Raw genomic sequence first — 26,316 nt, 5'->3', positions numbered from 1 at the left:
TCCAAGTTGAATAACAGCACCACCGACAGAAGGAAGCTTGAGAAATGTAAGATGTAACTACAGCCACTGATTCAAAAGGAATTGAAGTTCAAGTGCGAGAGGTGAAGAAGAAATGGAGTGAACTTAAAAGCCAGGCGACAGAGGACTTCCCGAGGTCAAAACGCTTTCAAACTGGAAATGGTCCTAAGCCAGAGGTGGGACCTTATTCATGACTGGTCCTCAGTATAATTGGAGATGTTTTAGAGGACTTCGGTGTGAAAAGACTAGTCAAAATGCTCTGGAGAACCTCAAAATGCCAACTGTCAGACACCCAGCCCTCTAGCCAGTCAACCACCGTGTCAAAGAGCCAGTCTACCAGCCTGTCAATCAGCCAGCAACTGGTATCCAGTCATCCAATCAGATGAATAATCATATGCCAGCCCACAACATAATTCCTATACAAGCACCCACATAGACCTCTCTCCTTCTGATCCATCAGCTGTTTCTCAGTCAGACATCCTGTCAAGAGAGGAGCCTTAATGTTGGAAACTGAGACCTGGAGGTGCAAGCTTTACAAGGCAGAGCTTTACGAAATCGAAAAAGAGACTAGATCTAGAGGCTGAGAAAGAACAAGATCAACTTGAAAATTTAACTCAACCTCGGAATCATGAAGCTACAAGAGGAAACTATAACATTGAAAATATTTTTTGTTTCAATTCACAATGTTTACAGTATATACATTTTTTTCGCTTGATTTGCCCGTCTTATTATTACATCTTCAGGCAAAATGTATGGTGTATATGCTTGAAGTGTTGCTCCTTCCTGAGCTCTTTATGGACTGACTCGTCCTTGTCTCTGTTCTCTTGAATGGCTGGCTCCTCAAAGGGAACTTTCTATAACGTGGCCGCCCTGTCAGGATCCATTGTAATGCCTGTTAACATAATGAATGATTTTCACTAATAAGGGGGGTGACTCCCTTCACCTGGACATAATAATAATATGTTTCATAAAGGATGCATTAGAGTAAAGACTTCATTAAGTTAAACTGTTTAATATTTCTATTCTATTCTGTATCCATATTAAGATACGTATGTTTGGGTAATTGCTTTGAACTCACTCACTTCAGGACCTTGACCAGCTACTTGCAGGCAATTGCCACACTGTGCGAATTTATCTCTGATTTGTATTTTTCTTTTTGCCATAACGTCACATCAATGGAGTGTTTTTCATCTTTTTATCTGCCCTTCAGGAATTAAATAAGTGCATTAAATATATAGGGTTAATTTACTGTTGGTGATTAATGTAGGATGAGGAATTGATTTTTCCACACTTAATTTAACATTTCTTATTGTCTTTTTGAATTCCACCATGGAAAGTACTTAATATCATCACTATATTCCCCTTCAGGGCATAGTTAGTGATGCATCTCTATAGTGTGAGAGCCACGCTCTGCACACACAGTGCTCTTAGGAACTTGAATTGTGTCTCTAACTACGTTCTGCATCAAGCAAGTGACAAAATGCCTAAACGTCATGCAGACTTGTAGACTTGCTGATCTGTTTGATGTTCAAGAACAGCTGACAGGAGTTCTGTCATCATCATTAACTGCTCGCGCCTGAATCAATAAATGGAATAAATATCCACTTCATGTTAATGATCAAGAGGGTGCAGCCTACGCTTTTGATTCTCATTTAGCTCTTCTAGTCTCCAAACGAGCCATGTATTGCAGGCCAATTGGTTAGGTAGCATCTTGTTATAAGTTGACGTACATGTTCAGCATCTAACATCTAAGACCTACATAAGAACTAGTTTGTGTGGTGCAATCTACTTTAATTTAGGAATAAGCATATTGTTACTTCATAAAACACACAAAGTTTGAAGTAGTGAACAGCTGGTGCAACTGGCTCCAGCACTGTACTGCTTTTCACAAACTCTGTAGTGTTTGTTGTTATACAATTTCTACAAAGAAAAAAAAAGGAAAAAAAAAAAAAAAAAAAAAGACAATGTATTAATGAATCATTTACTTTGTCTGTGTCTCATAAAAGCTTCAAAACCATTTTTAAAAGTCATTATTCACATTATTTATTTGCAGCAGGTCTAAAATTAGTTAAGTGATATCTGAGATTGTGGGACATGTTTGTTGATGAGATGATAAATGTCAGTTTCATCTCTAGGTGTTCAGTACACAGTGCATAGCTCTGTAACATTGTTAGCCCACTATATACACATTGGCTGTGTTTATTAAAGATGGAGAAAAGAGAAAAGATAATATGGTTTAACATTTGGCTTAGGCAGTGGATCTGTTCCTTGACCAACAACAGCTTGACTCCATTTACATGATGCAAAAGTCCTTTCTGATATTTCTTTCTTTCCTCTATATTGATACAGCTATATGGTTCGCATCTCTATATTGATATAGATATATAGATATACTTGCATCAGGTACATGTATGTAGCACTTCTGACACTAGGGAACATAACATAGGGAGCATTTACATTTCCCTTCAACACGTAATTGGCAAACCAAATTAGTCGTATATAAATGCAATTTTCTAGGAGACACGGTTGAGCACAGATATGGAATTGATCTAATTTTCAGTAAGAAAGCAAATCAATTTCAAATGAAGTTTTAAATTATCAAAAAATGGTGGAAATAATGTTATTTTTTACCCCAGGCACCATCAAGACAGCCCTGCCCGGCATGGACAGAGAAGTCAAGGAAAACTACCAGGTTGTGATCCAAGCTAAAGACATGGCTGGACAGATGGGCGGCCTCTCAGGAACCACCACTGTCAGCATCACCCTGTCCGATGTGAACGACAGTCCACCGCGCTTTGCTAACCGTGAGAGGCCATTTCTCCCTATGTTGTCTTGATTTGTAACAGACTTTTAAACATTTTTGTCACAAGTAAAGACAACCCTCTTACATGTACTAATGACACAAGAACACATGCAAACAGAGCTCGTAATGAATTTGTTTCATTCACCATCACATATAGATTCCTTTCGTGTGACTACTGTGGAGTCTACAGAGATTGGAGGTGCAATTGGCCGTATTAAGGCTGATGATCCAGATGTTGGGCGTAATGCTGAGATGGAGTACAGCATTGTTGGTGGTCATGACATATTCAACATTATCACTGACCAAACAACACAGGAGGGAGTCATCATAATCAAAAAGGTAACTTATATTTTATACTTATTTCAATTTATTTTTATTTGCATTAAAGTCTTCTTTTATGTACTTCACTGCTTCGTGCTTTGTAGGTTACAACCATTTTTAGCAGTCATATAACTATTACTGGATTGATAATGGCTGTGCAATCAAACAAAGCATTTCTTGTGACACGTGACATGTTTTCACACAGCTGCAATGAACAGCTCTCTTGCCTTCAAGAAATGCTGAAGTGCTTCAGGCAAACTCTTTAAATAGAATACATTCAACTCATACATCAAGTGATATTTGGAGGACTCATCTAAACACCTGTATGAATAAAATGAGTTTAAAACTCAAGACAAATTCCCAGTGTGCATCCAGTACAAGACTTAAAGATGTTTGTTTTTTTATAAACATGTGCCTTTTTTGAATGAATTTGCAGCCTGCATGTTTTAATTTAAATTGAAGCTGTCTTTTTATCTTGTCTTATGTGTATGTAACTGCAATGTGGATACAGAATAGTCCCCTGATAACATGTATTCATGTAAAAGAGAAATATGACATAATTGATTTTTGAGCTATAGAGTAAAATCAGATACCCTAAGCCTGTGAAATGAATAATATAAAGCAGTCTTTTGCTAGAAACTCTTTTTAGTTTTCCCTCATGATGTCTCAGATCAGTATTCCTCACTTGGATCGTTACTTCGAATTTAGAGTATGAATAAGATAAAGGCAGACAAATGAAATGCGATGAATCGCCTATCAAAATCCTGGAGGCGGACTGTTTTTATGGAAGAGTCTACAGCTTGACTTCTGATGCTCTTTCATCTCCAGGCACTGGATTACGAAAGTAAGAGGGACTATGAGTTCAGAGTGGAGGTGAAAAACACCTATTTAGACGCAAGGTTCATCCACGGTTTGCAATTCAAAGACTACGCCACCGTCAAGGTAACGGTAGAGGATGTGGACGAGCCGCCTGTTTTCACCAGGAACCCTTACATCATCGAGGTGCACGAGGACACGGCTGCTGGCAGCTTTGTCGGTGTGGTGTCGGCCAGGGACCCTGACGCTGACAACAAGCCAGTCAAGTATGCTATAAGAGACAGCAAGTGTTTAGACCTTAAAGAGTGCCTGTTAGAGCCAAGAGTCAAATCTCATCCCTACCTTTTCACAATAAATAAATTGTCTTTGGGAATTGAGTACTCACAATTTAGTAAACTAAGAACTTAATCAATGACCTGTTAGGCGAATATTTCCTCACCAACCAAGTGGATGTAATGCTTTACTGCGGTAATTTCACTATTTCAAAACTCATTGTTCCAGCTTTAATTATACTAGTATAAAATCAATAAGACAGCAGGCAACTCATGATAGAAATACAAATCTTCTCTTATCAGTTTTTCAGCGGGAGGATAAAAATGTGCCCACTTGGCTAAATCTAATCCATCAGCCTAACCATGTGTCAGTGTGGAGGGGGGGAAGAAAAGGATATTATTCATGGTTCCCTCCTGGTCATTTCCCAGTGGAAGATGGCGGCGTCCCTGTGAAGTGAATACAGACACTGTTTATTTCCCAGAATTATGCAAGCCCTCTGTGGCACTGCACAAAGTCAAAGTGAAAGAGCCTAATTTGCTGTATCGATTCACACAGCTTAGTGCCGCCATCCCACACATATGGCGCCTGCACGTCTCTGACACAGAGATATGCCACTCTCAGCGCACGCCACATGGCGTATTGTGTTGCATATTCAAATTTCAGCGGAATATGAAAGCTGACTATGACAAATGAGCAGGCATAGGGAAATATGCATCATCTTTTGACAACTTAGAAAATGGAATATATTTTCTTTTGGAAACAATGAGTGATGTACATATGTTAAACATGTGTTTTTGAAGTAAAGAAGTACTTTAGTGTGTTTGTCTGGTGAAGAGAGATCTGAGCAAGCAGAAAGGAAGGAACTGCACTTGATTGTATTTAGTAATATTACAGGTATGTAGATGTTGTAGAGACTAAATAATAACAGATAACACACTGTATGCTCCCAGTTGAAGGGATGTTTTTTTTTTTTTGTTTTTTTTTTTGTTTTTTTTTTATTGGTATTTGCAATAACCTGCTTGCGTGCTATTCTTTTAGATACTCCATTGATCGGCATACAGATCTAGAGAGGCTGTTCAACATCGATTCTGTGAATGGCACCATCACAACACTGAAAGCACTGGATAGAGAAATGTCTAAATGGCACAACATCTCCGTGGTGGCCACTGAAATAAGTAATTGTTTTTTCAATTTCCAAAATAGTTTTGTGTTTTATGTTGAAATTCTGTGACCTTTAACCAACTTTCTGCCACGGTGATTTTATATTTTTAAGTCTTCAAAAATATGCTAATGTAATTCCTTTAATCCATTTATTTCAGATAACCCACGCCAGACAACTCGAGTGCCTGTGTTCATCAAGGTGTTAGATGTCAACGACAACGCCCCTGAGTTTGCAATGTCCTACGACACATTTGTCTGTGAGAATGTCAGGGCAGGACAGGTGATAAAACCCATGATGTTATATATGGCTAATGTTGTCATTTTAGTATAGGTTCAGGTTTATTTGAATGGATTTTATTGAGCTATGTCACAGTAACACACACACACACACACGATGTAGACATGTCACAGTTTTGACATATCTACTTACTACATAGAAAACATACTGTATGTACATGTGTCTGTATACACACACACACACACACTATATATATGTATAATTATTTAAATTGACTTGGAAGTGTCTGTACTCATGCACACTGACTGATCTGTGTTGGGGGCCACATTTTTTTATGGTGTTAGTTTTGAGAGACAGCACAAACACTCACTAATTGCAGATTAGACAACTATGTATCTGACTGGCACACGTTTATTCTCAGTAAATATTCATTTTTTACATCAGTAAGCTTCCATGGTGCAGTCTTGCTTTGCAAGGCAGTAACCTATAATGCATAAAAATGTATACATTTTGAATTTAATCAAAAGCTAGTTGAGAAAACTGCTTTGGGTCATGTGACTAATATTGGTTGCTTCTCAATTTCCCCACTCAGCTGATTCAGACAATAAGTGCTGTTGACACAGACGAACCCCTTGTTGGACACAAGTTTGTCTTTAGTATAAGTGCCACCAACCCGAACTTCACAATTGTTGACAGGGAAGGTAAGTAAGATAAATAAGGTTTGATGTGATTGTAATTGTATTTAACTTTAAATATGGTGGAGAAAATCATAAATTGGAACAGAATTTATACAATATATTTGACAATTGCAATTATACATTTCCATTGTGTGATCATTGTCTTTTGATTGACTTCTTGAAAAGCTTTTACTGTCTACAGTTGTAAGGCAAAATTTAATTTACAGAAGAGCCATTGAGGAAGTCAGCTGTCAGGCAGCCACCCTACATGCATTGTCTTACAGACAGATTTTGGATTGTCTGTCATACAATGAACACATCTGGTACTGGAAATAGTGGTAATGCCCACACAGTTTTTTTGTTGTTGTTGTTTTTTTTCAAACAACCCTATTAGGGAGAAAGAAAGGCAGAAGTAGCTCAGCAGGCTTGCAGTAACAAGTTGGTCAACATTTGCAACAAATGCTGGATATCTATATTTTCTGTCTATAGTATAACTGCTTTGGTATGCCTAGTCCAATATTTAGCATTGATTCAGAGTAAATATTCGCTGAATCTCTTTAACTACTGGGATGTATTGCAGTAGACAAATGAAAAGACTGCTGTGGAGACTGGAAACTCCACTGGAAGAGGAATTTTAACAACCAAACTTTGGACTTTTAATTAGTTCTGCAAGAAAGCATGGCCATGTGTAACCACCACACTGTTGTCTTTGTAAAATAAAGATTACTGTATCATTGCAATCTAAGAATATGTTTGAGCGAATAACAGATTGTTTTAAGATGTTTAGTGCTTGTTTTAATTACAAATTGGACATCTTCATCCAAGACACCAGTAATTCTAAATGGCCCTGCAAAGTTACTATTATCCTGTCTGACACAGGGTACAGAGGAAAGGAAATAAAGATTGCAATTCTTTCCTCTAACATCAGGTAGATAAGTGAAGCATCTCATCGTTTAAATGCTTTGCCCATTTGCATCTTTCCACAGATAACACTGCCAATATCCTGACGCGGAGGGGAGGTTTCAGCCGCCGTGAGATGAGCATGTACTTCCTGCCTGTAGTGATCTCAGACAATGACTACCCGATTCAGAGCAGCACCAGCACACTGATTGTGCGTGTGTGTGCTTGCGACAGCCGTGGAAACATGCAATCATGTAACCCTGAGGTCCTGCCCTTCTCAGATGGTCTCACAACTGGTGCTCTGGTGGCCATACTGCTCTGTGTCATTATTCTCCTCAGTAAGTCTCTGGTATATGAGCGTGTGTGTGTGTGTGTGTGTGTATGAAACCTCTTGGCATTCACTGTGATGTTTGTTTCTTTGTTCAAGCTGTGGTTGGAACAATTCAGTTCTTTTATTCAAGTCGAGTCAATTTTATTTATCCACCCATAATCAAAAATCAAAAACTGGCCTCACATGCTTTGGAATATATACAACAATATGCAATAATAGTGGCAGGTTTTTAAATTTGTACTTGTTCTTGAAACAATGGGTCTCTGATTTCACATACAAGTTAAAAGTAGGCATCTCATTTTAAGCCAGCGACCATGGATTTTGCTGGCTGAAAAAATGCCACTGTATCAGCTGTACTTAACTGGCTACTTAACATTGTTTCCTTAAGTTGGTTGAAAAATCCATCTCCAGACGACTTTTTTAACAATCCCAGCAGACTCTTTTTAAAACAAGTACTCTGTGAAAGAGTCTTAATTAGGGCTTTACCGAGTAAGCTTCTATTGAGGTTTTCAAATGAAGCTTTGCCTGTCTGTCGTCATATTTTATGACGACATCAGCCTAAAAAATGATTTAAATCCTCAAACAGAATCTTCAATTTGGATAAGGTCATATGATCTCTTTTTCCCGCACCGACTTGAATGAGTAGGTTTTGTATATTGCTGTTGGCTCCAACCTCGGTCAAACGGATACTCTGACCTGCAGCTATATATCCGTGGCACAGACGGAAAGTAGAGGAGAGAGATGGAGGCAGCGATCTAACCGGGTCACTAGTATGTTTTTATAGTTTGAGCAGCATTCAAATGTTGATTTAGAATTCAAATGCCAAAGTTATGAATGAGGCTTTGAACTATTAGGTTTAGCCTTAAGTCTATAGTCTTAAAGAGGTGGTATTATGGTTTCTGCCTTTTTCCCTCTCCTTTATTGACTTGTATATCTTTTTTTGTGCATGTAACAGGTTTGCAAAGTGAAAAAGCCCGAAGTCCACCCCAAAGCAAGTTCCCATCTCCCACAGAAAACACTGCTCTGAACTGCCTAAAAATAGCTCGTTTGTAGTCCAGCCTTTACTTCACCATAATGCTCGCCGAACGACTACTGATTGGCTAGTAGTCCTTAACTAGGAACTGCACATGTGCAACTCCCAACAAAGTTCATTTAGAGACAAGATGTATCTCTCCATAGCTAAAATGAAGCCTTCAACACACAGGGTGAAAAGAGGAGCTGCAGCAATGTGCAGTATGACAAAAAATATGGTGTTTTTTGAAAATTAAACCTTGTAAACCTGTTCTGGTGCAACCCCTGAATAGGATTTGGAACCTGAAAATGAGCATAATTCCACCTCTTTAAGCATCCACTAAAGCTACATATCCTAAGCCAAAAGTCAGCATCCTCAACAGCTTATGGCCAATGTAGCAGACATGTAAATGAGTCCTCTTCCTGTATGGTAGGGTATAACAATACTACAAATAAAAATCCAATTAACGTAGCCCAGTTTGGATGCTTACAATGAAAAATAAAAACATGCGTACAAAGCTTTATTTTCCATAATTGTTATTCATTATCAACAATAAGTGTCACTTAGATGGGAAAAACACTAACTGCTGAGTTTGCAAAGCTATGTCAGGAAACACCTAACAGACTTTTTGTAACGTAATGTTGTAAACTAGCTATTATAAATACAATTACAAGCTACTATTTGCGACTTACATTAGAGCAGACAAACACAATGCTTATTTGATTCATTAAACTTGGGTTGCTTTTGGAAAGGGTTTTGCAATTCTATCAGATGTTGCCGCTTCCTGCATTGTCAAACACATCACTTTATTTGTGAAAGAAGTTTTTGTTTTTTTACAGAGATTTATATAGTACACACAGTACATCTGTCGATCCCACAACAGCCTCTATTGCTACCAAGGCTGTTCTGAGAACCAGCTATCCTTTTAGCGTTGCAGCTCTTGTGCTCTTGGTAGGACAGGACCTGGCCAAAAACACCTTAATGACCTTGCTATAGCGTATATTGCTTTTCAAGCAAGTGGTTTTCTTTTTAGTTTTTTTTTTTTTTTATTTATTTTTTTATGCTGGGTTGTTTTTTTTTAAGACACACAACACACAGAAAACATACATGATTAACACTCCAGCCAGGCCTTACTTTCATATGCCCCATGCTGCAGCGAAGTCAATAACAAGGCCCAGAGTGAGTTTCTATTCTCAAGTACGTGCTGCTGAGTGCACACATAGAGGGAAAAAAAAAGAAATATATATATACAAAAGTACAGAACTTGTGAATATATCTGTGATAACAAGGTATATCATTACAAACAAGACATTGATTGAAAGCTTAGAGCCCTAACTCACTGCAATCAATAAAATGTTGCTGAAAATATGCATTTCCGTCAACAGTCCCCACTATGCCTGGCAGCAGCTAAGAAGCTTCTTTAAACCATTACTGTGACATTAAATACTTCCAATTGTTGATACAATGGATGTTGCCCTTAAACACTGCTGTCTTGTGGTATAAGAAATAATGCACTGAAATGATTCAGTCTACTTGACAGTGAAAGGCTGAGCAATAAATGCTCGATGAAAAAGCAAAAAAACAAAACTGAAGCGGGGATGTGTCAAACAAGCAGAAGCCTGTGTTTGCCTCCGTAATGTTAGTTGTTGACATTTGATGACGATCACAAGACTCATACCTAAACAGCATTTGTCAAAGGACCCATTCGGGCACAAAAACACTGACTCCTTTGAGCACTCAAAGTAAGTGGTTAAGTTAGGGAAACTTAGTCTCTCAACAAAGACTAAGACTTAATCTTAGTCTTTGTTAAAAGAAAACTGCATTGCTGGGAAAAGACAGGATGCAAACACTTTGTACGCCCAACCACCCGCCCTATGTCTTCCCCAGGCACTATAAACACGCCACGCAACAGCACTTTCACCTTTGTTTCTGAGAGAGGACAGTCATTACTCACATGACCACAAGAGGTTGCTTGTCAAGAAAACATGAAAATAAGCCATTTAAGGTATTTGAACAAACGACCAATGCTGTCGGTATGTCAACCCAGCAGTATCAAGGACACTGCGGAAATCTTAAAAGAAATTATTTCATATATAGTATGGTCTTCTGCAAATAACTACAGGAGGATTTGTTAGGTTAATGTTAGGTTCCTTTTAACATGTAAACGACAGTCAGTAAATAAAGCAGGACCAAACTAAGGCAGGTTACTTTGCATATTCAGTTATGTGCGGTAGTTCTTCCTCTGAAAATAGTACTGTGGTTCTAAGCCCCATTCATTAGCAAATAAATCCACTTCACAAAATGGTCGGTGTATTTCGCTGGTAAAGTAGGTTGCATGTTACTTCTCACATTCTAAAGCACCACTTTAACCCTCCTCGTGACAGCACAGAGGGTACAACGGCAACAGTGCCTATCGTTTCACCCAGCAAAAATCAGAAATGTGTAGTGCTTTTGGTCAAGGGTACATTAATAAGTAATGGGGGGTTCAGCTGTCTTTAAACCTCACCTTGCTCGGCCAAGCCAAGTGTTTTGATGGAACATTTTTGACTAACTGCACATTGTGGATGTGGAATTCCTTGCATATTGTTGAGGGCAATGCGAAGCTGTAGCCATGTTTGCGGGCATCCACATGTGTGTTCCATGTGTTGAATGTGAACCACCCCGTCCTCCTGCCATAGTGTGTTGTTTTGGAGTTTGATGTACATTTTGATCTGCACCCTGGCTAAACCAGTGATACAAGCAAATTGGTATTGAGCAGCTTTTCTTCCATCTGCTTGTTTTAATGCCAAATTTTAAAATGAAATGTCTGATGGTGGGCAGATCTCTCGCATATCGAGTGCACCGAAGGTTAAACTCCATGCTCTCCTCTTGAGCAAAATATCATGACATCTGCTCATTATCTGACACTTTTCGCGCTTGAAGCCCCCTGACAGTCTGTCTTATTCACCTCTGCTTGACTCTGACAGGCAGGCGCTGAGCTGGAACAGCTCTCCCTGTCTGGTCCTCCTCATTGCAGCCCTCTGTGCCGTCTAAAATCGTGGCACTGGTCATTCACAAATGTCCGCAAAGAACCTTATAAACAGCCACCCATACGCCTTCCTAACCCACGTTGAAGGCATTGTAATTAACACCCAGGTGGGAGGCAAGTAGACAACTACAGTACCTGCTGGTAGGAAAAAAAAACGGAAAGGGAGGAGGAAACGGTGAAGCAGGGTTTGATTCTCTCCTAAATGAGAAATCGCTTCCTCTTTTTCTGAAGAAGCATGGGTTTATTTAAAACCTTGCTACCACACGGTGCCACACTCTGGAAACATGCTCACTCTGCAATCTTGGATTGTCTTTTACTGCTAAAACAGAATGAAGGATATGAGATATGAGGCTGTGTGATGGAGAGAGAGAGAAAAAAAAAAGGATTCTCCAACCAACTTGCATTTCATACAGTTCGAGGGAAAGGAAAGAAAATGCTTTTTCGCTGAATCTTTAATAATGGGAGGTGAATGCCTGGAGGCAGTGTTGGGGATTTATCACTGGTAGCAAATGTGTCTCCCCTCTGCGCTTTTGCTCCCCTGTGCTCTTTAATGCATGACACATGTTAGGAGGAACACATCTTACGCTGAGCTCTCTCTCTCTGCATTTCCCACTATTTTTGTGTAGTGATCGTGGTGCTGTTTGCTGCCCTAAGGAGACAGAGGAAGAAGGAGCCTCTGATCATCTCCAAAGAGGATGTCAGAGACAACGTTGTCAGCTACAACGATGAAGGGGGCGGAGAGGAGGACACTCAGGCCTTTGATATTGGCACGCTGCGCAACCCAGAGGTGATGGATGCTAACAAGCTACGCAGGGACATCATACCCGAAATGCTGTTTCCCTTTCGGAGGACATCCCCTATAAAGGACAACACAGATGTCAGAGACTTCATTAATGGGAGGCTTCAGGAGAACGATTCAGATCCTACAGCACCCCCCTATGACTCCCTGGCCACATATGCTTATGAGGGCAGCGGGTCACTGGCAGAATCCCTCAGTTCACTGGAGTCTGCTGCCACCGATGGGGACCATGATTATGATTATCTCAGCAACTGGGGACCACAATTCAAAAAGTTGGCAGAGATGTACATAGGGAAGAGTCCTGACAGGGAGACCTAGACAGAGCCATGGTGATCTCTCTTTTTTCAAAGCCCATTTTTTATCGTCAGTTTATCTAGTTAGCTAGCCAGACAGCTATTTGTCTAGTTAGTTAGCTAGCAATCTAGTTGACTGTCTGTCTACCTATCTATCAAGCTATCTATCTGTTTATCTGTCTAGTTTGCTAGCTAGCTCGCTAGTTAACTAGTAGTCTATTTGATTATCATACACAAATAACAGACACACACACCCACCCACACATCCGCAGTCCTCTTGTGGATGCTGACTTGAACTGAGTTGAATTTTCTCATTAATGGAGATAAAACATACCATGTTTTACTGTTTTTGGTCATAATCAGTAAAGATGCCTTTGAATTTTAGGATTTTTTGTGAACAATGGTGTGGACAATGTGTTTTGTAATTGACCTGAGAGATAGTAGTATTGTATACTATCAATGTTTAATGGCACTGGACTGGGTTTGGGTGGGGTAGGGAAGGAGTCAAGTGGTTTTTCCAGCCACCTCCATTAAATACTGTATATGTACAAAGTGTTTTTAATGATGGACATCCTATATACTATTTGCTATCTTTGTTTGACAAGCAATGTTCACGTGAGTGGTTGGTGCAATTTATTTGTCAAACTGTGAATTCATTTCATCATATAGGTGTAATATGTAATGGAAAGTGTATGTTGTAGGAAACTGTCATACACTGAATTCACGCTGTTTGAATGCTGAGTCATATTGTTTTATATTTATATTTTTATACTTATTTTCTTAATAAAATTATGTAAAAAAAAAAAAAAAAAAAAAAAAGCAGCTATATTTTCAGTTTATTGCCTGTTTTTGTTGTTACTGAAAGGGTATTGCTGTAATTACAGATTTAAGACCTACACACCGGTACTTTCCTGAAGGACAGCAGGTATCCAAATTTCATGCAGTTTGCATGTTGGGAATACTGTTCACCCACTAAGACAATGCAGGTGTGGTTCATTAAAAACTTGCATATGTTTGTAAGCAATGTAATAAATAAGGGCATTTTGGGATTAATTGAAACTATCTATACCGATATGAGGCCCAGTGTACGTGGTGAGGATATTGCATTTTCAGTTGTTTCTTCTTGAGTGTTGGTTAGAAGTGTCTTCAGAATAAAACAACAGCAGGATAGTGACAAAAATAAATAAATAAATAAATAAATAGAGGCCAAAATGTTTTCTTCATATCTATCCATTTTATTTTCAGTATTGCAATAATTAACCTTCCTTTATCAAAGAGCAGAAAACACATTTAGAAATCTAGCAGTCTTGTTAGTATTACCATGCTGGTGCTGAAATTGGCAAGCTGCCTGAATTCAGCAAAGACGCAAGAGGCGCTGACTTGGGTTTCGACAAACGAATATCACGTACAGAGGTGAAGTGCTGTAAGTGTTTTTGTGATATTACAGTGCTATGTACACTTGTGGGTAGTTGTATATGCACATTCAGATGGATCCAATCTGTATTCCTAGCAACATTTAAGGCACATGATATGCCGCTTTCTGCTCTACATTTCATCTTGGCTTTTTTGTAAAATTAAGAGGATATCAATGAGTTGTATTCTTTAAGGGTATTTGATTTTGTTTTAGTTTTGCGTTTTGAGCGGAGATTCTGTTTTCCTCTTTTAAATCTGACTTTAAAAGGAAAAAAATGTTTCTTATTTGATGCTGTTTGCTACACCTATCTAGACATTACTTGAAGAGCAAGCTATTTTTATGGTACAGCTATGATTTTTTTTGTGTGTGAGTGTTAAATCTGTAGACAACCTTACACAATACCCTTGTGTAGTCTACCAAACTCTGTGCCGTTAATTACACATTCATCTGCAAATGTTTTGTTATTCTGCACAGTACTTGTTGATTAGTGGGCAGCTGTGGAGATGACAATACCTCAAATCAATACCCTTCTCATGTCCCTTCACTTGGTTTCAAATTTTAACAGCTGCCAGCTCACTGTTGCAGTGCTATACATGTAGCTGATGTCCTGTTTATCAATGTCTCCAGAGGATCTCCCAACATGTGCACCATACCCAGAGGAATTATTTGCAAGTTTAACTGTTGTTCTATTGTTAAATGTCTGTGCATCTACCCAGTCTGTCTATTTGACATCAGTTATTTATTTATTTACTTACTGAGTCCACGAAAGCTTTCAGTTTTGCGCATTTGAATTTTAAAGATACCATGTTAGCTATAACTAAAAATAGAATTACAGAAATGAGGATTTCAGGACTCGCTTTACAAAAGAATTAAAACCAGTTCTACAGTATTGCTGAATTAGGAAGAACTATGATTAGCTGTACCTGTACAATCTAATGCGAGCCAATATAACAGCCAAGCAATAAATCCCAGCTCAGTGAAGCTTTAGCCCTGTGTTAGTGTTTGTGTTGCACTGGACTGCAATGCATGGATATGTGTTTTTATTGCTTTGTCCATCGCTATTACAATCACCTCTTAAAATAATGCAGTCCAGAACAACAACATACACCATGGCCTCAAAAACACTGTAAATTAAAATATGATTTGCATTATATTCTACAGATTTAGAATATTAGTGCTGTAAAACCTATTATTACTGCATTATATTAAATGCACATTCAAAGACAACCAACACGAGGGAGCAGTGGCCGTGCTTCCTTTCATGGTACTGCTTATTCTGAAAGCGAGAGCCAGCAGCAAAGCCTGGACCTAATTCTGCAAAACCTTCATCTGGAGTCTCTGGAGTTCAAGCCCTGACCACACCGCAGCATGTCACACAATTATTATTGACTATCCTTCGTTCTGTCACCTGCCACAGTTTGCACACACAGTCCACAGAGCATACCTGCTGATCACAGCAGAGCTTTTTGTGTTTCCCATATTGATCATCTTTCAGCTACTAATGATGATATAAGTGATGTTAACAAAATATTTCATGACATAACAGATAGATAGATGAAGGATGTTTAGGGAGTCCTGTGTTAAAAATTTGTTAAATAAAGAGCTGACTCTCCCAGTAGGTCAATTAATGTTACCAATTTTTGTTTCTTTTTTTCTTCCTATGTTTGGTCTATTGTTAAGCACCCAGTTGGCTAGAGAAATAGCGACTGCACACTCTTCTTTTAAATGTATAATCAAAACTTGGTTGGTTGTTCTTTTACTTGCTATACCACATGCACATTAATTTAAATCCCTTTCAACACAATTTAGCTGTAGATATATATTCCCGTTTATTGTGTAAACGGTAGAGGCATCTGTCTTTAATGGACCATAAATTAACTAATCGATATTGGCACATTTGTACTAAAACATGGAGATTATGATCAATAATTTTTGCACTTAAACAAATTAGTTAGAATGAAAGAGTGGAGTTTTACCCGTAAAGATTATCAAGAATTTTTTTAAGTGCATGAGTCATAGACGTTAAAAATGTATTACTGAATATGAAATACCACTGTGGAAGGATTTTGCTTCTCATAAAATAATGTTCTTTTATTTCTACTGGGATGAATCAAAGGAAATGTTCTGAATTTGACCTGTCATGCAGAGGCACGTGCCCAGTGAGAAGTTATTATTATTCCATCATTTCATTAATGGTGTATCCCCATTATGTTTCATGTCTTGCCACTAATTTGACCACAGTGACCTGTTTAGTGAGAGGGTTTATATCCTCCTGAGCATGTCTATTGGCTATCCAGGCAGAAGGGGGGAACTTTCTCCACTAATCCTACCCACATGCGACTGCATGATTAGAGCTTACGTAGAACATATTCCGGCTGATGTGAGAAAGGCATTTGCACGTCACATGGAATAATACATGACAACTTTTGGCTACTGCAGCTTTAGTTCAAAAGATATCCATAAAAGAAGAAATTGATTGCTGAAATCTTTCTCTTAGGATAAGCTGCCTAGAAGGCAGCTATACTCACCACTGTTGCTGTATGCCATGTCCATTGATTTCTAACAATATTGATCTTTTCTGATGTTGTGATATTTGTTTTTGGTTGTGCATTTCTTGAAAGTTACATCAGCAACTCACAGAAAATTTTTATCCTGATGCAAAGGGGATACAGCCATAAGAGGCAGCTGAGCTCCAACTTGGAAAAGCTCTATTCCAGATTGTATGTATACAACTCCTCTAGCGTTATCAGAGACAGACTACAGACAGCAGGTTGATGTCATAACTTCAAGCCTTTCATTTTTAGGATGTTTTTGTGCCCCCTGCTAAGCTCATAAGAAACAAGCCTCGTGTCAGGATTCATAATGCATGATGTTTTACATGGGTCTATTGTGGCCGGGGGAAAAAAGATGCAAACTTCTGAAATCAATAATGCAGGTGAAATATTGGTATGCAGACAAGATGTGACAGCACTGGCAGGCCACCTGAGGCTTTTTTTTGTGTGTGTGTCCTGTGCCTGGACTATTTAATATAGGCCTTTCTATTTCCCCCAAAACAGGTAACAAGCACATCCCCAAGATACCCAAAATCTAACATGGCCTGCACTTAATGTAGCTAAAATGTAACTGAAAGGGTGTTATTTTTAACAAATATTGATTGCATAACTGTCCATTTGGCTACTTGTAAAGGCTCAGTTACCCAGCTTGAGTGCAGAATTGATTTTTCCATTAAGTGACCTTTAGAAACTGAAACCTCCGTGTGCCAATATAGGCAGACTTCAGAAATGTGTTGTAAAATAAATTCTGTTTTAAAATAAATCATGAAGAGCATTGTTATTTAAAGCTACTACTACAAGCCTAAAGCTATAGTTATACATAACAGGAATCTATAGATACTGGTGTTGTTTTGGCCATATAGTAAAAACTTAGTAAGCTCTACTCCTGGTACTTTCTTTTGTTTGTTTGTTTCTGTATAACTTACTATTCATCCGACAGTCAATTCCATAGCCTGATCTAAGGTCTGACTGTGGAGTGTCTGGGTTAGGCATGGCCTGGCCAGTTTTAGCCAGGTTGCACACCTTAGGACAGAATGTCACATGCATGTGAGCCAGACAAGTCACAGCATGGACAAGTGAGGGCCAGTGAAGAGAACACAAGACTGTGAAGCTTAGTTGAATCCCAGGGTTTTGACAGGTGGTGACACCTGCTCTGTCACATACACCTTCTACAACTGCTCTTTTTTTTTTAGACAGTCAACAATTTACAAAGCACAACTTTTTTTCACAAGAAAAACACATTATACATGATAACCAGTTATGGGTTGGTGATAACACACTCTGAACTAGCATGTTAATCAATTCAGCTAAACTCGAAGATACAATCCAGGCTGAGAAAGTCTCATCATCCCCGATCAAGCACTCAGCACGTGGACCATGTTCTGAGCTGTCAGAGCGCAGGACTCCGGCAACGTGAGAAGAGGCAGACTGCGTGTTTACATTGATGATGATTGGTGCTCAAATGCAGTCAAAGTGGATGGACACTGTTTGCCAAATGTCAAACTTTATATGATGAAAACCATATTGTCATCGCTATCTTGTTACTGCTGTTTACATTCTTGGAGAGGCAAGTTTTAAAAAATGCACTAGCTTCCTGGGAGTATATGTGTGCAGGTATATAAATAACTGTATATCTTGTTTTATTTAATCTATTTATATGTTACCATTTTCTAATATACATTTAATTTTCTGCTATGATGTTACCGTTTAGCATGAAGGGTCTAGAAATTTAAATAAACTACCTTGATAACTTATACATTTTTGGATCAACTGATTAAAATTATGACACATGTCAGTTATGACATTACAACTGAAGACCAACTGAAACCAGATTTCCAAAACTTAAAATCCTAAAGTAGAAGGTAAATAAATACATTGTTAATAAACTGTGTAAGCTGTTAGTGAAATCTGGTGCTAAATGTTAATTTCAATCAAAATCATTGTAGCTCATGTGGGTAAATGTAAAAACATGTAGCTGATCCACAATAAAGCATTTCAGCATACTTTGTGTGTGCTAGTGAAAAAAAGAACCTGCCTGAGGGACATGATTTAACCCCCACCCCACAAAATGGCCATAATTGTCATAATTTTTGTGATGGCAGCAATTTCAACCATTCTTTTACCTTAAAGAAGGTTCACTTTTCATAAAATTGAATTCTTCATTTGTGATAACTTCCGAACTTCACATGGAATTTTATAAAAGACAAAAACCTTGCCATGGTCATTGTTTTGTAGTAGATGAAATCTTGGAGCCACTCTTGCAGGTTTAAAGCCATTTCAGTGTCCCCCTGGCTAGTAGTTATGAATGTGGGTTGAACATTAAAAAAAACACAAGGCAGCTTTTTTCCCCCCCTTAGGGAAAGAAAATTACTTCTGAGCACAAAGGGAATGCATCAGTGGCATGGCATGCTGCCTAGTTTGTTATAATTACAAGCAAAAGCAGTTCTGAATAGGCATCTTAATGACCAAACAAATTGTTGCATATTGCAAACCCATCTGGATCATTTTCTTAGGGGAAAAGTAATTGCTGTTCAGAAATTGTGAATCTTTGTCATGGTGAGTTTATGCACAGAAAAAGGCATACAACACCTGAGATGATGCATAATGCTGATGCTGTGCTGTCAGTTGTGCCTGTAATAGTTTATTCCATGTGTGTGGTAATGTACTTTTACAGTGGACAGATAAAAAAAATCAGTAACATCAGGGAATCTACTGTAAAAAAAATAAGTTCCATACAGGCGGGACTTTTTGTCTGTGTCATTTCCTAATTCCAACACTGTGTGCTGTAGTGTGGTTTAAGAATGTAGTACCTTACTGCTTCAACAGTAGATTTCTTTAATTGGTATTTGGCTCCATCTCCTGGAACATGTAGATGCTGCAATATTTCCATCATTTGTTGACATCCTCACAGATTTGATTTGATTTGATTAAAAACAATAAGATAAATATTTCTGGATGATTCAATAAAACAGCAATTTCAAAAAATATCTAAATTGCTAGATTGCTTTATTCCATTCAGTTTGGCTGAAGCAGAACTACTGACTGTAGCAGTTTTATTTTCTGGAAACCCCGCTCTAGATAGAGATTAATGTAACTGCACAGTAACTAAGTCAATTATACAGTATTAAAGTAACATTTTAACAATCTACAGTGTGTTACAGACACAGTGTAAATCGGCTGTTTGGTCGGATGGCCATCAACAGAGGGCAGCAGAGATCTTTAAAGAAATAGTGGGAAGCTGTACTAACTGTTTTGCTGCTACACAGACTCCCATGCACTGACCTACAGAAAAAAGCTATAGCTCCAAAGATGTAAATATATATATATTTTTAAGATTCTTAAGTCTATGTAGAAGAGGAGTTCAAAATCCTTGGAAAAAAATAGGTGACATGTCCAAACTAAATTGGGTGACAATAGATTGATTATGAATACATGTAATAAGAAAGAGATCGCTGCTAGTGATGAACCCACAGAAAATGGCTCTTCGGCTCTACAAAGCATTTTAGCATCTTTCAGATCACTGTTTTTTTCAAATTTCTTGGCATTAAGCAGTGGCATGGCAGAAACTATGATACATAATATAACATGTTATTTAGTGAGCTTATACACTGATTTTCATCAGTGTTCTCATCTAAGTTGGCAAGTAAGCAAATAAGTGTATTTCCAAAAGTGTCTAATCTTTAATGGATAGCAGCTGTTTGTCAGCTTCAGGTAAGCGTTGCATTCATAGGTTATATAGCATTGTTCATACACTAAGTAAGTTGTGACAGCAACCGTTCTAGATACCTTTTCACTGGCTGTGTTATATGAGTTGCACCATTCAGTGTTTATGATCATGGCCATTTGATTTTCATGTTACACAGATGAGATGCTGCCAAAACCATACACCCTTTGTACGGATGATTACATTTCCTGATTTAGACTTGTCCTTGCTTTCACCCTGCTTAAAATGAAAACAAAAAACAAAAGACATGAATGCACACTTTCATCAAACAATATCTGCATAGAAATCAGACGCGTCATCTTTCATTAACTCTCTCTAAATCCGCCTAGAAACCTATCCCTTGCATATTTATCCCCTTAATATTCAAATTAAAAGAGCTCACATGTGATCTCTCTCCATCCACACCAAACCATAATCTGCAAAACTTTGCAATGAAACAAAATCAACTAAATCTACAGTGATTCTTCTTCCAACACATTAGGATTGAACATTGTTTTGTTTTTTGTTTTTTTAATGTGTATTCTTACAGTGCCAGCATTTGACAGATCACAAACTGTTCATACCACCCCCTTTAGATAATCTCTGTGAGTGCTGGCTTTTGTATATGGAGTGTGTTCCAGAGGTCAACTCTGATCTCATCTTCTATTTTCTACGTTCGTTAAGCTCCGATCTGCTAACTGTGTCCAAATAGGGTGATTCTGTGTTCAATTAAGCAGGGCAGACACAGGACATTCAACACAATGTCAATGAGGTGCCACTAAGAGTGAGCTATCAATTTGATAGACAGTCAGGGAGGTGTATAATAAGCTGTTGTATGTCCCCTGATTCTGCACCACCCAAGGCCATCCCTACAATTGAATTACACCGGTGCCTTGGTAAGTCACAGCTGATAGGGCCTCACGCAATGCAAAAAGCCACCTTGCAGTGAATGACTGACTGTGTTGTATAATTGTGTGGTTGTCTGTAGCTATCATGGCACTGTCTTCCTACCAGCCACAGCCATGAAGCTAGTATAAAGAGACCCGCTAGGCCACACAAAGCACTGCAGTTGTCCTTAGGCAAGTGGCCAGTGAGAGAGAGAAAGAGAGAGAAGTAAAGTAGGGAATTAGGGGGATGGGGTGACTGCTATGCACAGTGAGCCAAATATCCCTGGGCCACAAGCCAAGCGGCCAGTCATAAGGATGGTGTGCCAAGAGAATGCCATCCGGCCAGGTTGCACAGCCAGATAAAAAGCTCCGCGGGTTGCCTGTAGCTCAACAGACATCCCACAATACAACAGTGTCATCTCTTCTCACTAACTAGCATCTTTCCATAGCGTGATTCACAGCACATCACTCCAATAAAACAAAACAACAACAACAACCAAAAACAGGCACATTCCTATGATCTTGAGATAACTCTGTCCAGGTGTGAAAATAGTTTAAGTTTATCCCAAGGTTGGCAAAAAGAGAGACAAGATTCAAAGCTTTGATTTTGTTTAGACACGGAGCCCGGAGTCGATGCACTGACATTTCCGTTGTTGGGCTTTGCTAGTAAGCCTCTGAACAAAAGTTCCTTGGGGTGTTCAGTATCTTCCAACTGTATCTCAAAAGATACAGTAGCAAGATGGATAAAATACTTTGGAAAAACTTTCAGTAGTGCTCAAGGCTCATGATTCCATAGGCTGATGACTGCTGACAATATTGGTTAGCTTCTTACATTTTGTCTTCTCATCCAGCATGCCGGGTCAAACTAATTGTAATACGGCTATAAGTTTTCATTACTAATTCTGGCAGTTGATTATTCAAATAATCATTTAGTCCAAAAAAAGTATGTGGCCACCATAACTTCCCAGAACACAAGGTGTTTCATCAGTTAACTTACTGTATGTCTAACTAACTGTGCAGCATCACACAAGTTTGACTCCTTGAATTACCTGGTCAATCTACTCAATTTTGGCTAAAACTAAAACTATGGAAGAATGCAGATTTTAGACAGATCAGACATACTAGTGCACCAAGGAAGCAATTTCTTCTAGAATTACATTTCCATTACACAGTAAGCAATGTGAATAAATTTAATATAAGAAAACCTGATATATTACAACAGAAAGACACAAAACGGACAGCTTCTCACATACATTTGATGCAATTAGGAAAGGGCATACACATCTATTATATCGTTTAAGAAATCCATGAATGACAAAATAAAAGGCAGTGTTTTAATTACTTGATGAAAACAACACCCCCACATAATAATTCATAATTATATAAAAGGTTAACAATCATTGAACATAAGCACTCTTGTTATTGACTGATGGAGAGCATTTTGTCAAGGACTTTGCCTACTGTCAAAAGACTTGTCTAATTTGTAATACATTTTGCAAAAATGCTGCTCATAAAAAAAAGTCTGCCCTTTTCAGCGTTTTATTTGAAATTGCTTTTAACGTGAGCTTTCAAATTAATGTTAATTAACTAACAACAACAAGTGCTTTTAACCTGGAATTACTCTTATACAGCATATTACTGAATGGGTTCCCATTTTAAGTTTATTTATCCTCTGACAGCAACACTTTCTCCAAACCTTTGACATTTGAAGCTCACAAGTATAAAGAAATAAATAAGTCATGAAAAATCAGCTTATCTTCACTCTAAAATGTGTTTTGTGTCTTTCTGTTACACTGTCAAAATGGCAAACAGGTTTAATCCTTTAGCGCCACTGATTTAAAAGGCCGTGCCTTTAGTGAGGATATTTAGTCAGGGCATTTACAAAAGTGCATTTTCTTCTGTGTTGGCTTTCTTGGAGCGAGAAAAAAGGTGGCAGATGAGTGCCAGGATGATGTCAAAAAAGCTACTCGAGGCTTGCTGGAGAGCAGCAGGAGGTTGTAATGACAAAATAAAAGTGACAAAAGCAAGTCTGCAAGGTGTAAGAACTGGGGAAAAGCCAGAGGAAGCCACCTTTTTTTGGAGGTCCAAAACCACAATTTTCTGCTCATGAGACTATTCTCCTCCAAAAGTCATGCTGCATGTATGCTAAGTGAGAACACCACATTTCCTCACTCTGAAGGTAAAATGCAAAGGAGAAATGACTAGAAATTAGAAAAAGAAGCTGAATTTAGTAGCATCCCAGAAAGTAAGCGGATAGATGTTTGCATTAGCCTGTTCAATTTCTGACTCATACGTTCTTTGAGGTTATATATTTTTTTTTTTCAAAGAGTACGTTTTCAGTCAGTTATTACTATGGGAGATAATTACAAAGCCTCTGCAACTACACCAGATGTGCAGTGCATAGCTGTGACACTTACGGATATCTTGTCACGTACACATGCAGTTTACCATTTCAAACAGAACAGAGATCACTTCGGGTTGTGGGCGGAAGGAAACAAATTGCCATTATAGCAATCTTATCTCTCTCTTTTAAATCAACGCAACAATAATGTCTGGTAAGGATTTTACTTTACAGTTTTAGACCAGCTTTTGCTATAAAGAGACTTCCCTCTGGATTGAATGGTCAACAAATCATCAGACTTGAACAAGGGAAAATGCTATCCATTTCTTTTTTTTAACAGACAGTCCAAACCATCAATTTCATCCTACTGATACAGTAATACTTGTATCAGCTTGAGGTTGAAGTAATCCATGCTTGTTACATGATAACGTTACATTTACTACACTTAGCCTGGCTATTTGTGTAGCCAAGTATATATACTCAGCACCTCCTCTTGCTCGGTCCCCTATAGGCCTTTTTGCTATCTTGATTATGAAATAATATTCCACGTGTTGTCCACCTTTAGATGGCCTGCATTAAAACAACATGGGGCACAGTGTCAAAGATGCGCTTTTTGTTGTCCATCTTCTGAACATTGTAGTTTTCATCACGGCAGGTCACATGAGTAACATCCGCTGTCGGATTCTCTGACCCCCGCGGTCGTCTTTTCCTAAGTCCTTATCAATTCTCTTTCACATCTTTCCTTCCGAAATCAAGGAAAAGTGGTTAGAAAAGGAGATTTTTTTGACTTTCCACCGCAGCCTTGGTTTATCAATACGGAAGAAAACAAACCATGGTAAAGTACATTAGTAATCCTTAAGATCGGCAAACGAAAGAATGAACTGGCTAGCAGACCAAAGTAGATGCATAAAGACCTGGGTGTCCCAGCTGATTCCTGAAGATTGATAGCAGAGTGAGTGTGTGTATCTTTGCCACCACGGGAAGACACTCTGACCAACGGCGATAACATGAGATCACATGACTCATGCGCGCGTCCTGGAGGCGCACACTGCACGTAAGAAGAGAGTGAGTTACTGATTACATTGTGTAGTGACAGCAGAGGAAAACTCGCTGAACTGGTGTTGCTGAGTTGTCTGCAACTCGCGGGACTTTCGGATGATTTATCACCGTTGATGAACCACAAAGCCGGCTACTTGAAATAGACCCGCGACGTGCATGCAGTTGCACGCAAAACTCTGCACAAGACCCGTGAATGACAGGCGAGAGAGAGAGAGAGAGAGAGTGAGAGAAAAAATGGTCAACAATAAGCCTCAGTTTAGCTTCGGCTCACAATCGCCATGCACAAAGACACACGTGATTCGACCATGTAAATCCTTGGGACAGCCCTAAGAGTTTCTGTACAAAGTGTTGGGCAAATTGTATTTTGTGTATGGATGTATTTTATGTTTTCTGGTAAATTTAAATACTTTACCTTGAGATTTTGGACTTGGCTAAGTGAATGAATATATATATATATATATATATATATATACACACACACATATATATATATATATATATACACCACACATATATTTTTTTTTTTTCTCTATTTGGAAAAGTCTAACTAAACTACTGTTGTCGAAATTTAATGTCTATTCTTGACTGTTGTCTAGATTTTGGTGATGTCTAGACTTGACTGTTTTCTAGATGAGATTCTAGGTTGCAGACTTGACAGTTTAAGGTCTAGCTTGAAGAATCAAGAGTTTACTGTCTAGAGTTCCGGTTCAGAAGTAACAGAAGTCTACCAGAGTGAGTGTAAACTAGTTTATGACAGCTGTCAAATCAAATAGTTGAGATCAGGTGCAATAAGTAAATGACAAGTGATTAAGTGAGTAATTCTTGCATTTTGTATAACCCCCAACAGCTTTAAATCTTAGACTTTACATTGTTAATGCTGTTCTTGCTTGAGTCCATTCGGGGAATAAAAACCCATAAAATGTATTGTGTGTTTGCCCTCATCATTCCTGGCCTGGCCACATTTGTGTATCCTTCACCGGAGGCTCAGCAATGTGAGCAAAGCTAAATGTATTGGATGAAAACGAAAAGGTTAGTGAGCTAAACTGAATATTATAAATGAGATTGTAGTTACACTTTATAACAGTTAGACCGCAGTTAAGTAACTTTACTGTAACGTTAGTGGATGAGTCTTCCTCTGCGTTGTTGTCAGCTTGTTGTTGCATATTCTGTGGGTCACATTAGTTACAGTGACTGAGACCGTTGGAGAAGCTGTGTACCTGAGTATCGGTAAAATGATAATAAATCTAAATTGAAGGTACTGCAGCAGCGGTAGATCCGTGCTAATGTAGTGTTAGCTGGTTAGTAAACAAATCGCTCCACATTTGCTTTGTGACGTTACATCCTTTCTTGCAAGCTAAATCAATACTTTGACATACAGTAATAACGGTGGTACACAGGATAGTAATGTGGATCCTGTTAGTTGGTGAAGTAATGTGAAAAACAATACAACTTTGCACTGGATAACAGTGTTAGCCGGCAAGCTAACATGATTCTTTTTGTGTTTCTGGTGTGACTTTTTACCCCAGAAAGGCTGGAAGACTTTTCACCCAATCATCTTCTGATACTCTTTGGAGTCTGCGTTGTGCAGGGAGACTGTTGTTTTGTGGTGTTAGTGGACTGCATGTCATTAGCTGTGGTGTTGTCACTGAGAGAGGCTCGGGAGCACGCACAAAATCAACACTAACTACTA

At 38.6% G+C, this 26,316-nt stretch overlaps 1 protein-coding gene across 1 annotated transcript in view; it reads left to right on the top strand.

The window, feature by feature from the left end:
* cdh10a (cadherin 10, type 2a (T2-cadherin)) overlaps positions 1–13,490 on the top strand; it is a 28,940-nt gene extending 15,450 nt beyond the window's left edge. The window contains exons 5-12 of the mRNA XM_038732030.1: positions 2,655–2,822; positions 2,979–3,160; positions 3,971–4,224; positions 5,270–5,406; positions 5,551–5,672; positions 6,223–6,331; positions 7,294–7,545; positions 12,205–13,490. Of these exons, the coding sequence (XP_038587958.1) occupies positions 2,655–2,822; positions 2,979–3,160; positions 3,971–4,224; positions 5,270–5,406; positions 5,551–5,672; positions 6,223–6,331; positions 7,294–7,545; positions 12,205–12,695 (1,715 nt within the window). The 3' untranslated portion in view covers positions 12,696–13,490. The remainder of the gene's footprint in view (positions 1–2,654; positions 2,823–2,978; positions 3,161–3,970; positions 4,225–5,269; positions 5,407–5,550; positions 5,673–6,222; positions 6,332–7,293; positions 7,546–12,204) is intronic.
* Positions 13,491–26,316: the final 12,826 nt, after the last annotated feature.

Source organism: Micropterus salmoides, unplaced genomic scaffold (genome assembly GCF_014851395.1).
Source record: "Micropterus salmoides isolate LMB-PRFRI ecotype aquatic unplaced genomic scaffold, ASM1485139v1 Ms_hic_scaffold_1, whole genome shotgun sequence".
NCBI lineage: Eukaryota > Metazoa > Chordata > Actinopteri > Centrarchiformes > Centrarchidae > Micropterus > Micropterus salmoides.
Note: the sequence above shows the minus strand (reverse complement) of the source record. Positions and strands in the feature narration are given on the sequence as shown.